Below are 14,660 nucleotides of genomic sequence, written 5' to 3'. Positions count from 1 at the left end.
CGGTAGCAGTGGGGACATCCCCAGGTAACTCAAACTCTGGGGGAAAGGAATTTTTTCCTTACACCTGAAAGCTCTAAGAGCTTCTCAACTCCCGCCGCAGGGCAGGATGAGGGCAGAGTTGCAGGCACTTGGACACAGCAGGGTGTATGAAGCCCCAGCATTCCAGGTGGGGGACTGAAAAAGGCAGTCCCAGGTAACTAAAATGTACCCAGAGAGTTAACAGCTCAAAGTGACCCCTCAAAGTTGTTTATAAATTCCTGGCCTCATCCCAAGTTGTGCCTGTGTGCATCTGATCATAAACAGCATCTGAAAGACTCTGAACTTAAGATCCAGACCACCCAGGTCTCAGACTGGCCACTGGGCAGCACTCACGAGGGGCAGTTCCAATAGCACTGTAAAGACTGAAAACAGGACGACACACTGAAACCAAACAGAGAAAAGGCTGGCTGGAATCTGACCCAAAGGGGCTGACTGCCTGTGAAAATATAAACACCAGCATTTCCCAAGGATTTAAACAAGACCAGTGATCACATAAATGTCCAGGATAAATCCAAAATTACTTGACATACGAAGAAACAGGAAAATCTCAACTCTAGTGGAAAAAAACAATGAAGAGACACCAAGGCCAGGATGACACACGTGTTGGAAGTACCTGGCACAGACTTTACAGAAGCTCTTACTTTTAAAAAGTGCTAGGCCGGGCGCGGTGGCTCACACCTGTAATCCCAGCACTTTGGGAGGCCAAGGCAGGCGGATCACGAGGTCAGAAGATAGAGACCATCCTGGCTAACACGGTGAAACCCCGTCTCTACTAAAAATACAAAAAATTAGCTGGGCATGATGGCGGGCGCCTGTAGTCCCAGCTACTCGGAAGGCTGAGGCAGGAGAATGGTGTGAACCTGGGAGGCGGAGCTTGCAGTGAGCCGAGATCACGCCACTGCACTCCAGCCTGGGTGATAGAGCGAGACTCCGTCTCAAAAAAAAAAAAAAAAAAAAGTGCTCCACAGCAGGGCATGGTGACACATGCCTGTAGTCCCAGATACTCAGGAGGCTGAGGTGGAAGCATTACTTGAATGCCTAGGAGTGTGAGGCCAGACTGGGCAATGTATGTAGAGACTCGGTCTCTTTAAAAAAAAAAAATTAAAAAATAAAGATGCTCTAAGAAGTCAAAGGCAACACTCAGAACAAACAGTGTGAGTGGCAGAATCCTACACTGCCCCTCTCCCCAAGATTTCCTGCCCTAATCTCTGGGACTATAAATTATCACACGCTGATTATGTCATTGCCTGGAAAAGGGGATTCTGTAGATGTAATTAAGGTTACTAAGCAGCTGATTCAAGAGTTTCAAAAGGAGTTTATCCAGGTATGCCTAATCTAAACACACAAATCTATAAGAAGCAGAGCTTCTGCCTTCTTGAAGTAAATTTTTTAACAAAAGAACAAAAGCAGAGAGAGTTTCATCTTGCTGGTAGCAGAAGAGGAAGTCTCAAGAGACTGGAAACGTGGGAAGGATTCAATGAGCTACTGTGGTTTGAAGATGGGGCCCCTGTGAGAAGCAATGCAAGCTGCCTCAGCAGCTGACCCACAGCTGACCAGCCAGCTGGGAAACAGGGAACTTGGTCCTAGAAACAAGACACTGGACTCCGCCAGCAATTTCAAAGTGCCCAGAAGCAGATTCCTCCCCCAGATTCTCTGAAAAGATCCCACCCTGGAAAACACCTCACTTTTGACCTATGCAGAGAACCTCTCAAACCCACTCAGACTTCTGACTTACCAAACTATGAAATAATAAATGGTGTTGTTTTAGCCACCAAGTTGGTGATAATTTGTTACATAAAAATAGAAAACAAATACAGATTTTAGTACCTGGAAGTGTGGTGCTACCATAACAGATACCTATTTAAATTCATTTTGACATAACCATGAAGTACCATGTGATAGTATTTGGGACTCACTGATTGCTGTAAGGCGAAAACATTCCTTCCTTAAATTTATTTTCTAAAACGCTATTTAAGAGACAGTGCATCCCCTTAACTTCTCCAGGCAATTTATTTCTTCTAGTTTTTAGAACTACCACCAAAATTAACTGTGTTTACCTGAAAGAGAGGCCCAATCAGCACAGTCTAATTAATATGTAAATAGAATTAACTTTTTAACATTATCCACCATACACTTTGAGTTTGGTACACTGTCCTGGCTTCAAGTCTCCTAGAAGCTGCAATATGGTGTCCAAGAGCACCCGGCTTGAATTAACCAAGAATTCACGACCACATGCTATAGCAGCAACATCTGCAACAGAAAATGAAACAAAGCATCAAGATCGTTATGACTCAGAACCTAGACAATTTTGTGCATAAGAGAGTATTTGTTGCTGTTTTTCTCCTAAAAGACCTAATGAAAACACAGCTGACAATGAGGTATTTACAAATGAAATTGCTAGGCATGGTGGTTCACACCTGTAATCCCAACATTTTGAGAGACTGAAGTGGGAGGACTGCTTGAGGCCACAAGTTCAAGACCAGCCTGGGCAACACAGCAAGACCCTATCTCTACAAAAAATTTAAAAATTAGCCAGGCATGGTATGTGCACCTGTAGTCCTAGCTATTCAGGAGGTGGAGGCAGAAGGATTGCTCGAGCCCAGGAGGTAGAGGCTGCAGTGAGCCATGATCATGCCACTGCACTCCAGCCTGGGTGACAGAGCAAAGCCCTGTCTCAAAAAAAGAAAAGTATTATCAACAAAAATGACAGCTCAGAAAGAATCACTGACAACCACAAGAGTTACTGAAATATTAAGTAATGTGCACTGTGATTAGCAAGTGCCGAGAGAGTGAAACAGAGCCCTGGAATCTAACCAAGTCTGCAGTCACTATGCTCAAGTGCTGCATTAAACAGCTGTGGGCAGTCAGGATCCAAACATAAGGTGGGGGCTGATTATCTTATCTGGGACTGAGGATGTGAAAATTCACTTTTAATGGCATCCGTAATCTGAAAACCCAAAATCCAAAATGCTCCAAAATCTAAAAATTTTTGAGCACTGACAAAGATGCACAAAGGTCATGCTCACAGAGCACTGCAGATTTCAGATTTTTGAATTAGAGTGTTCAACCAGTAGGTATAATGCAAGTATTTCAAAATCCAAAACACTTGTGGTCCCAGGCATTTCAGATAAGGCATATTCAATCTATATTTGCTAATAACTTTTAGCCATGATACAAAACTGAAATTATATGTAGTCAAAAGAGTATGAAAATGGATTTTGAAGAAAACTTATTTTCTCAATTTTACGTCCCACTGTGGAACAGCAAGTATCCCATTTCTTCATGCCTGAGGCCCTACGAATCGGCCTGAAGATCAGATGGAGTGTACACTGCTCTCAATGGGCAGCGCTGCAGCCATTACAGGCTCCATCAACATTTCCAAATACCTCGAAGTATCCAATGATCCAAGTGCATTTATGTATGTGTTTGTTAAGAGTTTTCTTTAGTTGGGTCTGACAGGAAAGCATGATTCAAACTGACTAAGATTTCTAAGCCAAATGACGAGACCAAGGTGGAAAAGAGATGGGGCAGCAGCATTGCCTTGCTCCTGATTTTAATGGAAACGCTTCTAAAAATTCACAGTTAAGTGTGATGTCTGATCTGTTTCTGGTAGATACCCTTTATCAGTTTAAAGAAGTCTTCTTCTATTTTGGCTTGCTAAGAATTATCAAAAATGGAAGCTGAGTTTTATCACTTATTTGTTCTGCCTTTGACTGGATGTAATCTGATGGCAGAATATAAGATTTCATGTTACCAGGCCAGCTTCATGAACTCAGATCTTTGACATTACTATTTACTTTTGTTCACCTGGTCTCAGATGGACCACAAGAGGGATAGTAAACTCTACTAAGCCTAACAGATTTTTCCCCCTTTCTACTTGTCTTTGCAGCATTTTAACCATATCATTGGTGCTGTGTCTTCGAGTACACACTTTGATGACAGCCATAACTTTATTGAGGACAGGACCTTTCAATGACATAAACTTACCTTCTTTGGTCAATGAATTTTAACCTGACAGGTACATTTTCCAGAATATGACACATTCTAGTTTTACTAAGGAAATATTTTAGGAGAAAAACGAAGCAAGTAAGCATTTGGCATCAGAAACACAGAACAGATAGCTTTTAGGTAGCTTTTCAGGGGAAAGCATTATTCATGTAAATAACTTCAGATAATATATTGAAACCCAGCAGAAAAGCAGAACTATTTGGTAGCCTGACTCCAGAGATGGCTACCAGGTGGGCCTGGCCTCATGTTCAGACCCTTGAGTAGTCACCTACACTGCGACTCACTTGTAACAAGTAGAATGCAGCAGAATGGACACCATGAGCCTTCCAAGGATGGACAGGAAGAAGCCTTAAGATTTCCACTTTGGTCTCCTGCCACTTGCTCTAGGATCCCTGAGTCACTATGAAAGAGTCCAGCTACCCTAAGGCTGCCATGATGAAGAGACCACACAGCAATAGCACAGTGGAGGCCAGACGTGGTGGTTCACGCCAGTAATCCCAGCACTTTGGAAGGCCAAGGTGGGTGGATCACCTGAGGTCAGGAGTTTCAGATGAGCCTGGCCAACATGGCAAAACCCTGTCTCTACTAAAAATACAAAATTAGCCAGGCGTGGTGGCTCACACCTGTAATCCTAGCCACTTGGGAGGCTAAGGCAGGAGAATCATTTGAACCCAGCAGGCGGACGCTGCAGTAAGCCGAGACTGCACTACTGCACTGCAGCCTAGGAGACACAGCGAAACTCTGTCTTTTAAAAAAAAGAAAAAACGTGGTGGCTCATGCCTGTAATCCCAGCACTTTGGGAGGCCGAGGCGAGCAGATCACGTAGTCTGGAGATCGAGACCATCCTGGCTAACATGGTGAAACTGTCTCTACTAAAAATACAAAAAATTAACCAGGCACGCTGGCAGGCGCCTGTAGTCCCAGCTACTCAGGATGCTGAGGCAGGAGAATGGCGTGAACCTGGGAGGTGGAGTTTGCAGTGAGCTGAGATTGCGCCACTGCACTTCGGCCTGGGTGATAGAGCAAGACTCCATCTCAAAAAAAAAAAAGAAAAAAGGAAAAAAAGGATAAGAAATAGCACAGTGAAGAAGCCTTGAGACTGTATGAGGGAAGAAGAGAGAAAAAGACACCCCACTAGCCCCCAGCTGTTCCATCCCTCAACAATTTGAGTCATCCCAGCTAAGGCCCCAGATGTTGGAGAGCAGCAACAGCAAACTGTCCCTGCCAAGCCTGACCAAACCGTAGACCCACAAGCAAGATAAATTTTTTTTTTTTTTTTTTTTTTTTGAGACGGAATCTCGCTCTGTCGCCCAGGCTGGACTGCAGTGGCGCAATCTCGGCTCACTGCAAGCTCCGCCTCCCGGGTTCACGCCATTCTCCTGCCTCAGCCTCTCCGAGTAGCTGGGACTACAGGCGCCCGCCACCACGCCCGGCTAATTTTTTAGTAGAGATGGGGTTTCACTGTGGTCTCGATCTCCTAGGATAAATGTTAAGACTTTATATTTTGAGGAGGTTTGTTACACAGCAATAGAAAATAGAAACATTACTAATACATCGCTGAAGAAAAAAAAAATATATACATATATATATCATAGCAAGCAACAATGCCCAACACAACAAATGTACGGGTAAATGAAGCCTGTATCATATATCCAGTATTGTAACTGCAAATGCCAATGCTGCATTTCATTAAATATCACTAAAACATGAACTACAAAGTAAAATAAATGTGAATAAATTCCTACACAGCTTCAGTATTTGTCAATCTGTTGGAATTTCTTTGTTTGTTTTACATGGTAATTTGTACTTTGCTTACTGATATTTAATCTATCCAGAATGCTTGTGAGTCAATTCAAGGCCCATAGAATTGACTTTGTTACCATCTACCAAAACTAAAAAACTGCCAGTTAATTTTTCTGTTAAAATGGTTTTTCTAGGTTCATTTTTCATTAAAAGTGTTTATAGGTAATTCTAGAGGTTAGTATAGTAATTACATAATTTAAGAAATGGGGCCAGGTACGGTGGCTCCCACCTGTAATCCCAGTACTTTCGGAGGCCAAGGTGGGTGGATCACCTGAGGGCAAGAGTTTGAGACCAGCTTGGCCAACATGGAGAAACCCCATCTCTACTAAAAATACAAAAATTAGCCAGGTGTGGTAGCATGCACCTGTAATCCCATCTACTCAGGAGGCTGAGGCAGAAGAATCACTTGAACCTGGGAGGCGGAGGTTGCAGTGAGCCGAGGTAGTGCCACTGCACTCCAGCCTGGGTAACAGAGCAAAACTCAGTCTCAAAAAAAAAAAGGAAATAAATCTGGCCCAAGCATAGTGGCTCACACCTATAATCCCAATAATTTTGGAGGCCAAGGTAGGAGGATCGCTTGAGCCTAGAAGTTTGAGATGAGTCTTAGGCAACATAGTGAGACCCCGTCTCTACAAAATAAAAATAAAAATTAGCTAGGTGTGGTGGCTCATGCCTATAGTCCCAGCTACCCAGGCTGAGGTGGGAGGATTGCTTGAACCCAGGAGTTTGAGGCTACAGTGAATTATGATCACACCACTGTACTCCAGCCTGGGCGATTAAGAGTGAGACCCCATTTAAAAAAAAAAAAAAAAGAATCTGGTGTCAACTATTTATGCTGAAAAGGATATACAGAGTTGAGACGTACTATGTCTGATACTTTTGCTTTAGACTGTAATAATTTCATCTTATTTTGAGCAGAAAAAGTAATAATAGGGTATTGGCAGAATGATAGACATATAAATCAATGGTAGAATTGAGAGTACATAAATAAATCCTCACATTTATGGTCAACTGAATTCCAACAAAGGTGCCAAGACAAATCAATGGAGAAATGATAAAAGAATAATCTTTTGAACAAATGGTGCTAAAACAACTGGATATCCACATGCAAAGGAAGGAAGTTGGATACCTACCACACACCATATACAAATATTAACTCAAAATGGATCAAAGATCTGAATATAAGAATTAAAGCTGGCTGGGCGTGGCGGCTCACGCCTGTTAATCCCAGTACTTTGGGAGGCCGAGGCGGGCGGATCACGAGGTCAGGAGATCAAGACCATCCTGGCTAATATGGTGAAACCCCGTCTCTACTAAAAATACAAAAAAAAAAAAAAAAAAAATTAGCCGGGCGCGGTGGCGGGTGCCTTAGTCCCAGCTACTCAGGATGCTGAGGCAGGAGAATGGCGTGAACCCGGGAGGCGGAGCTTGCTGTGAGTGGAGATCGCACCACTACACTCCAGCCTGGGCAACAGAGCAAGACTCTGTCTCAAAAAAAGAAAAAAAAAAAAAAGAAAGCTATAAACTTCTTTTTTTATTTTTTTGAATCTTACTCTGTCACCTGGGCTGGAGTGCAGTGGCACAATCACAGCTCACTGCACCCTCAACCTCCTGAGTAGCTGGGACTACAAGCCTGCACCGCCACACCCAGCTAATTTCATACTTAAGAGACTAAAGTACGCTGTAAACACAACTTTTATATATGCTGGGAAACCAAAAAATTCATGTGACTCACTTTATTGTGCTATTTGCTTTATTGCAGTAATCTGGAACCAACCCTACAGTATCTCTGAGGTATGGCTGTATTTCAAAATCATATCTCTGTTAAGGTATTAGTATATTACAAATACCTCTTACAACTCAGTAATAGAAAGGAAAATAACCCAATTAAAATATGGGAAACAAGGAGTTTCTGGTTCCAAATGGTGGCATAGAAGCAAGTTGGCTTCACTGCTTCCCAACAGAAAACTAAAAACGAACATACAGCAGCTCCAAGATTATCAGCAGCAATATCCCAGAACTCTAAATATGAGGATCAGACAGCTCTCACGGCAACAAACAAGTGAAAAAAACTCTGAACAGACAGTAAGACAACTGGACTTTCATACCTGTGACACCCCTCTCCATAATGTGCCCAGCACCAAGCGTGAGGAAAATTTCCCCAACTCAGTTGCTACACTGGAAAAAGCAGATGGAGGTGAACAACTACTGTCCCACCATCTTAGGTTCCCTGGCAGAAGACCTGTCCCTGCTTCAACCCATGGGAAGCACTGTAAGTACCTGAAGGGAAACTATCCCTGAGGATAGCCAGAGGCCAAGTGGGGAAGCAGAACTACTATTACCAACCCTGGAAACTCTGCTCTGTAACTTGGCCAGAGAAGACACCAAATCAGAGTGGCTGTTCAGCAGATGCACACGGTAGAAGGTATGTCCCACAGGTCCCCTGGGCACAGATGCTTTGCCAGTATTCCCACACTGCCGGGTTATCCTCTTTGTGACCTCCCCCATTCGGGATGGGCAACACTCTGATGGTTCCCTAGAGCCAAGGTAAACCTGGGCTTAAGGCACCATCTAGTGCCTATAAAGAGGCAGCAACCTAGCAGAAAAAAAGGAAGAAATTCAACAAGTAAATTACAAAGACTCTCTAAGTAAACAGATCCAATAAAAACCAAAATAACCCAGACAGACAAGACTGGAATCAATATTCTTTCAATGCAAAGACATAGACATATATCCATAAGAAACAACAGTAAACAGGGAACCATGGCCTCCCCAAACAGACAAAGCAAGGAACCAGTGACTGTCTCTAACAAGATGGCAATATGTGAGCTCTCTGACCAAGAATTCAAAATAGTAGTTTTAAGGAAATTCAGTGATCTCCAAGATAACATAGAAAAGTAATTCAGAAATTTGTCAGAGAAATTTAATAAAGAGATTGAAACTTAAAACAATCAAACTGCTGGGCACAGTGGCTCATGCCTGTAATCCCAACACCGTGGAAGGCTGAGATAGGGTCCTTGGGGCGAGGAGTTTGAGAACAGCCTCAGCAACATAGCAAGACCCCATCTCTACAAAAAAACATGAAAAATTAGCCAAGCACTGTGGTGATCGCCTGTAGTCTTACCTACTCAGGAGGCTGAGGTGGAAGTATTGCTTGAGCCCAGGAGTTCAAGGTTGCAGTGAGCTAGAATTGTACCACTAGACTCCAGGCTGGGTAACAGAGCAAGATCCCATCTCTAAAAAATCATCATCATCATCATCATCATCATCATCAAACAGAAATCCTGGAACTGAGAAATACATTTGCTGAACTGAAAAATTAATTTGAGGCTCTCAACGGCGGAATGGATCAAGCAGAGAATCACTGAGCTCAGAGACAAGCTATCCAAAAACACAGAGAGGAGAAAAAGAAAAAACCAAAGGAATGAACATCACCTACAAGATATAGAAAATTACCTCAAAAGACCCAATCTAAGAATTATAATGTTCAACAAGGTGATGAGCAACAATAATGGGTAGAAAGCTTATTCAAAGAAATAACAGAAAACTTCTAAAACTTAAGATATAAATATCCAGCTACAGGAAGACCACAGAACACCAGAGTCAACTTAAATGAGTGTACCCCAAGGTACATACTAATCAAACTCTCAACATTCAGAAATAAAGAGAGAAACTTAAAAACAGCAAAAGAAAAGAAGCAAGTAACAAAGGAACTCCAATTCATCTGGCGACAGACTTCTCAACAGAAACTATACAGGCCAGGCCGGGTACAGTGGCTCATGCCTGTAATCCCAGCACTTTGGGAGGCCAAGGCAGGCAGATCACTTGAGGTTAGGAGTTTGAGACCAGTCTGGCCAACATGGTGAAACCCTGTCTCCACTAAAAAAACAGAAATTAGCCAGGCGTGGTGGCACATGCCTGTGGTCTCAGCTACTCGGGAGGCTAAGGCAGGAGAATCACTTGAACCTGGGAGCTGGACACTGCAGTGAGCCGAGACTGTGCCACTGCATTCCAGCCTAGGCAAGACAGCAAGATTCTGTCTCAGAAAAAAAAAAAAAAAAAAGAAGAAGAAGAAACCATATAGGCCAGGAAGGAGTGGGATGATATTTTCAAGGTTCTGAAAGAAAGAAAACACTACATAGGAATATCATATCCAGCAAAGCCATCCTTCAAATATGAAGGAGTAATAAAGTCTTTCCCAAACAAACACTGAGAGAATTTACCACCAACCAGACCTATCTTAGAAGAAATGCTAAAGGAAGTTCCTCAAACTGAAAGAAAAACACCCTAACATGCAGGAAGAAAAAAAAACTGAGGGTATAAAACCCACTGGAAAAAGAAATACTTAAATAAACATATAAAATAAATATAAAACACACTGGTACACAGACAACCCCAGAATACTCAAATACTGTACTCATGATGTGCAATCCACGCAAAACTCTAGTATGAAGCCTAGAAACAGAAACAATCAGAGCTACAGAGACCTATTAAAAGACAGGTAATATAAATATGTAAATTGAGCTAACAAAAAGTCAAAATATGGGGGATGGAGTTAAAGCATAGGGGTATTTTTAGTTTTTTCTTTGTTTCTATTATTTTTTGTGATCAAAGATAAGTCATCTCTTTAAAATAACTTGTTATATCTAAAGATTTTTTTTGTAAGCCTCATGGTAACCACAAAGCAAAAATCTGTAATAGATGCACTAAAAATAAAAAGCAATGAACTAAAACACACCAGAGAAAATCACTTAACCATAAAGTATGACAGTAAGAAAGCAAGAAAAAAGAGAGGAGTTACAAAACAACCAGGAAACAGGCAACAAATTAGCAGTAATAAGTCCTTACTTATCGATAGTAACACTGAATATAAACAGATTCAATTTTCTAAATAAAAGAAATATGGAGTGGCTGAATGGAAGGAAACAAGACTCAACTCCATGCTGCCTATAAGAAACCCACTTCACCCATAAAGGCACATACAGACTCAAAGTGAAGGGTGGAAAAAGATATCTATGCAACTGGAAACCAAAAAAAACAGGAGTAGCTACATCTATATCAGATAAAATAGACTACAAGTCAAAGACTGTCAAAAGAGACCAAGTCACTATATAATGAAAAATGGACCAACTCGGCTAGAGGATATAACGACTGTAAGTATCTACGCACCCAACACAGCAGCATCCAAGTATATAAATCAATCATTAATAAATCTAAAGGGAGAAATTGACTGCAGTAAAATAATAGTAGAGTCTTCAACATTCCACTCTCAGTAATGGCCAGATGATCCAGACCAAAAAAAAATCAACAAAGAAACATCAGAGGTAAACTACACACTAGACCAAATAGACCTGAATCTTTACAGATCATTTCACCCAACTGTTACAGAATATACATTCTTTTCATCAGCATATGGAACATTCTCCACTACAGACAACATCTTATACCACAAAACAAGTCTCAACAAATTCAAAAGTAGAATCATATCAAATAGCTTTTCTTTTTTCTTTTTTTTTTTTTCATAGAGATAGGATCTTGCCATGTTGCCCAGGCTCATCTGAAACTCCTCACCTCAAGCAATCCTCCCACCTGAGTCTCTCATAGTGCTAGGATTACAGGCATGGGCCACTATGCCCAGCTCAGGTATCTTTTCTGACCACAATAGAATAAAACTAGAAATTAATAACAAGAGGAACCTTAGAAACTATATAAACACATGCAAATTAAACAACATACACCTGAACAACCAAATAGGTCAATGAAAAAATTGGGAAGAAATTTAAAATTTTCTTGAAACAAATGAAAATGGAAAAACAACATACCAAAATCTCTAGGACATGGCAAAAGCGATACTAAGAGGGAAGTTTATAGCAATAAATGCCTGTATCAAAAAAGTAGAATGACTCCAAATAATCTAATGATGCACCAAGGAAATAGAAAAGTAAGAACAAACTAAACTCAAAAATACTAGAAAGAAAGAAATAATAAAGATCAGAGCATAAATACATGAAATTAAAACTAAAAAATACAGAAGATTAAGGAAACTTCGAGAGCCTCAAGGTTCTCTCCATAGTCCAACAGGTGTCCATACCCAGAAGAGATCTTGTAGACACACTCCCATAGCAAAGCCTGACTCTATGCTGTTTGTTGAGACGGTCTTATCTTAAAAGTACAGAGTCAATACCAGGCTGGTGATGAAGTCACCTGGGTCAAGGTTCCAGAGTGGTCTTCCTTCTTATAGTGCCTCAAATTATATTTGTTTGCTACCTGTTGCCTAGAGTATTAAAAGGTTCTGTTCAGCTATTGTCCTGACAGATGATTCAACAGGTGATTCCGAAAAAAAAAAAAAAGAGGAAAAAATAATGTTGATCAGTGCTCAAGTTGTAAATCAACTCTCTCCAAACTCACCTCACCTTTCAGGAGGTTCAACCACAATGGGGGAACCAGGACAACGCTAATGATCTCTCCTAGAGATCAAGGTACATGAGAAACAAATGGGTGCTCAAAGAACCAAAAACAGCAACAATGACTCCTGCACACCTAGAAAAAGATGAGCTGTTCTGAAGACCTGGGGAAAGGGAGCCACCAGCACATAAAATGGTGCAGTCACTGTGGAAACTTGTCTGGCAGTTCCTCAAAAAGCTAAACAGAGTTACCACAACCTGCTATTCCACCCCGAGGTAGATACCCAGAAAAACTGAAACATACATCCACACATAAACTTCTGCACGAATGCTCGTATCAGCATTATCCATAACAGCCAAAAGGTGGAAACAACCCAAATGCCTGTTTATTGACCCTTCACTGCTGACTTCGACTCTGACAACAGAAGACCAGTAAGTTTAAGCTCAAAACTGGCTCCTTATTCTTCCACATGCAGAGTCACACAATTCTAGGACTGGGATACCATAATTGTCATCTAGTGTCAGACTCTTCTCAGAAGACAAAAACCGAAGGTCATATATTCAAGAATACAGGGTTAGTCAGTGGCAGAAGCAGCAATAGACATGGGGCCTCAAGCCCCACCTGGCCTCTTCTGCACGCCACACTGCCTCCATGTGTTGGTGTGAGTGTGTGGAGGAGGAGGGATTGGCAGGCCAAGAGCAGCCACGGTCACTGACACAAAGGTGCTCTGCTGGTAACTTTGTGTAACTAGGAAGGTCCCTGGAAGACTAAGCTGGATCCAGTCCTGCCCCCAAATTATCAATCATCAAAAAGTAATTTTGATGCTGCAATTATTATCTAATATTATTTGAATACATAAACCAGAGACAAGGAGTACAATCATGATTTTCAAATCACTGAAAAGCAGAAAAAGCATTTAGAAGAGTTTTCACTAGCAAGTTAAGCAGTTAATCTTCACAGGACTGTGAAGATTTCCGTCTCTTTTACGCTCTTCATTTGCCCTCTTATCCAAGTTATGGAAACAGTCACACGCTGTCAATGTGCTATCATTTACTACAGTCCAGTAGAAAATCCACAATACGTAAAGTAGTTAGAGCAGATGTTACTACTCCACCTTACAGACGTCCAGACACATCCTGGGAAGTGGATTCACTGGGCCAAACCTCCTCTGCACTACACTAACTTATCATTAAAGAACAGTGACTACAGTTGAGTAGAAATTAAACAATTTCAACGTTTAAATAAATTCCTGATTTCCAGCTTTAGCTTAGGATATGGAAAACTGGTAACAGCTACCCCATTCTTTCCAGGGGCAGAGGGAGAGATAATTTACCAAAATTACAGGTGTTCTTGAACACATTAGAGAGCTAAGGCTGGACATCAGCAAACCAATCTGAAAAATGACGAAAGGCAGCAGCCTCCAAGCAGATACATGAAGCAAGCACTGGCTCACCTGGGGCATATGCTGGACACCATACAAGGCAGCAAAAAAAAAAAAAAATCCAGCTAAAATATTGAACAAATCAGAAAATCAGTGGTTGCCTTGGGCTGGTGATGAGTGGAGAACTGGACTACAGAAGGATGAGGTGCAGGAAGTCTAGGGGAAGGAATTAGTTCCACAACCTAATTGTGGTGGCTAAATGACTGCATACTTTTGTAGAAATTTACAGAACTGCAAAAAGGTTTAAAAAAAAAAACTAAAGAATGAATTCACTGTATGTAAAATTTTAAAAAGAACATTTGTTTCAGAAGGAAAAGGATCCATTTGACAGCTAACCCATGGTCTCTATTACCTATCCCCACAGAATAGTCTTGGTATGTGAGACTCATAAGCCCCCAAGGCCTCTGCAAATCAGCACTTTAATAAAATATTCTTCACAGTCGAATTCATTAACATGCAAATATAAGTGCCCACTATCCAACTCTTCATAAGAGTTCCTATGTAAACCACCACAAACACAGGAAAACAAAGCCACGCTGAGCTTGAATGCTGGGCAACAGGGTGGCTTCACTCACAGCCCACTGCCTCACCAGCATGTCAGCCAGCAATTCAGGCAGTTCAAATTCACAACCAGCAACATGCAAGTCGCATAGGTCATACGCCTTTGGGGTCACTTGCAAAGAGAAGAAAACGCAAATTATTTAATTTGCAAATGTCTTCTGTTAAAAGACTACCTTCAAACAATTTTTTTAAGGGAGGGCAATGCAAGCCTGCTACAACTGTAGGTGCCATGATGAACGTACAGAATGCTGCCCTGCACTGGAGTAAGGAATAGCCAGAAAACATCACAGTCTCAGCATCCACCCCACAAGAACTATCATCAAGTTTTAAGGGATTAAGAAACAAATGTCTACACAGGACCTACCCCATTAGGATTTCAATAAAAGAATAATAACACCATAAG

The 14,660-nt window shown here is 41.5% G+C and overlaps 1 protein-coding gene across 11 annotated transcripts in view; it reads right to left on the bottom strand.

Annotated features, from left to right (window-relative positions):
• HSF2BP (heat shock transcription factor 2 binding protein) overlaps positions 1-14,660 on the bottom strand; it is a 155,135-nt gene that overhangs the window by 114,270 nt on the left and 26,205 nt on the right. For all 11 annotated transcript variants that reach the window (XM_055279843.2, XM_063640522.1, XM_063640521.1 and 8 more), the window contains exon 7: positions 2,172-2,289. In XM_055279843.2, the coding sequence (XP_055135818.1) occupies positions 2,172-2,289 (118 nt within the window). The remainder of the gene's footprint in view (positions 1-2,171; positions 2,290-14,660) is intronic.

Source organism: Symphalangus syndactylus, chromosome 5, assembly GCF_028878055.3.
Source record: "Symphalangus syndactylus isolate Jambi chromosome 5, NHGRI_mSymSyn1-v2.1_pri, whole genome shotgun sequence".
Taxonomy (NCBI): domain Eukaryota; kingdom Metazoa; phylum Chordata; class Mammalia; order Primates; family Hylobatidae; genus Symphalangus; species Symphalangus syndactylus.
Note: the sequence above shows the minus strand (reverse complement) of the source record. Positions and strands in the feature narration are given on the sequence as shown.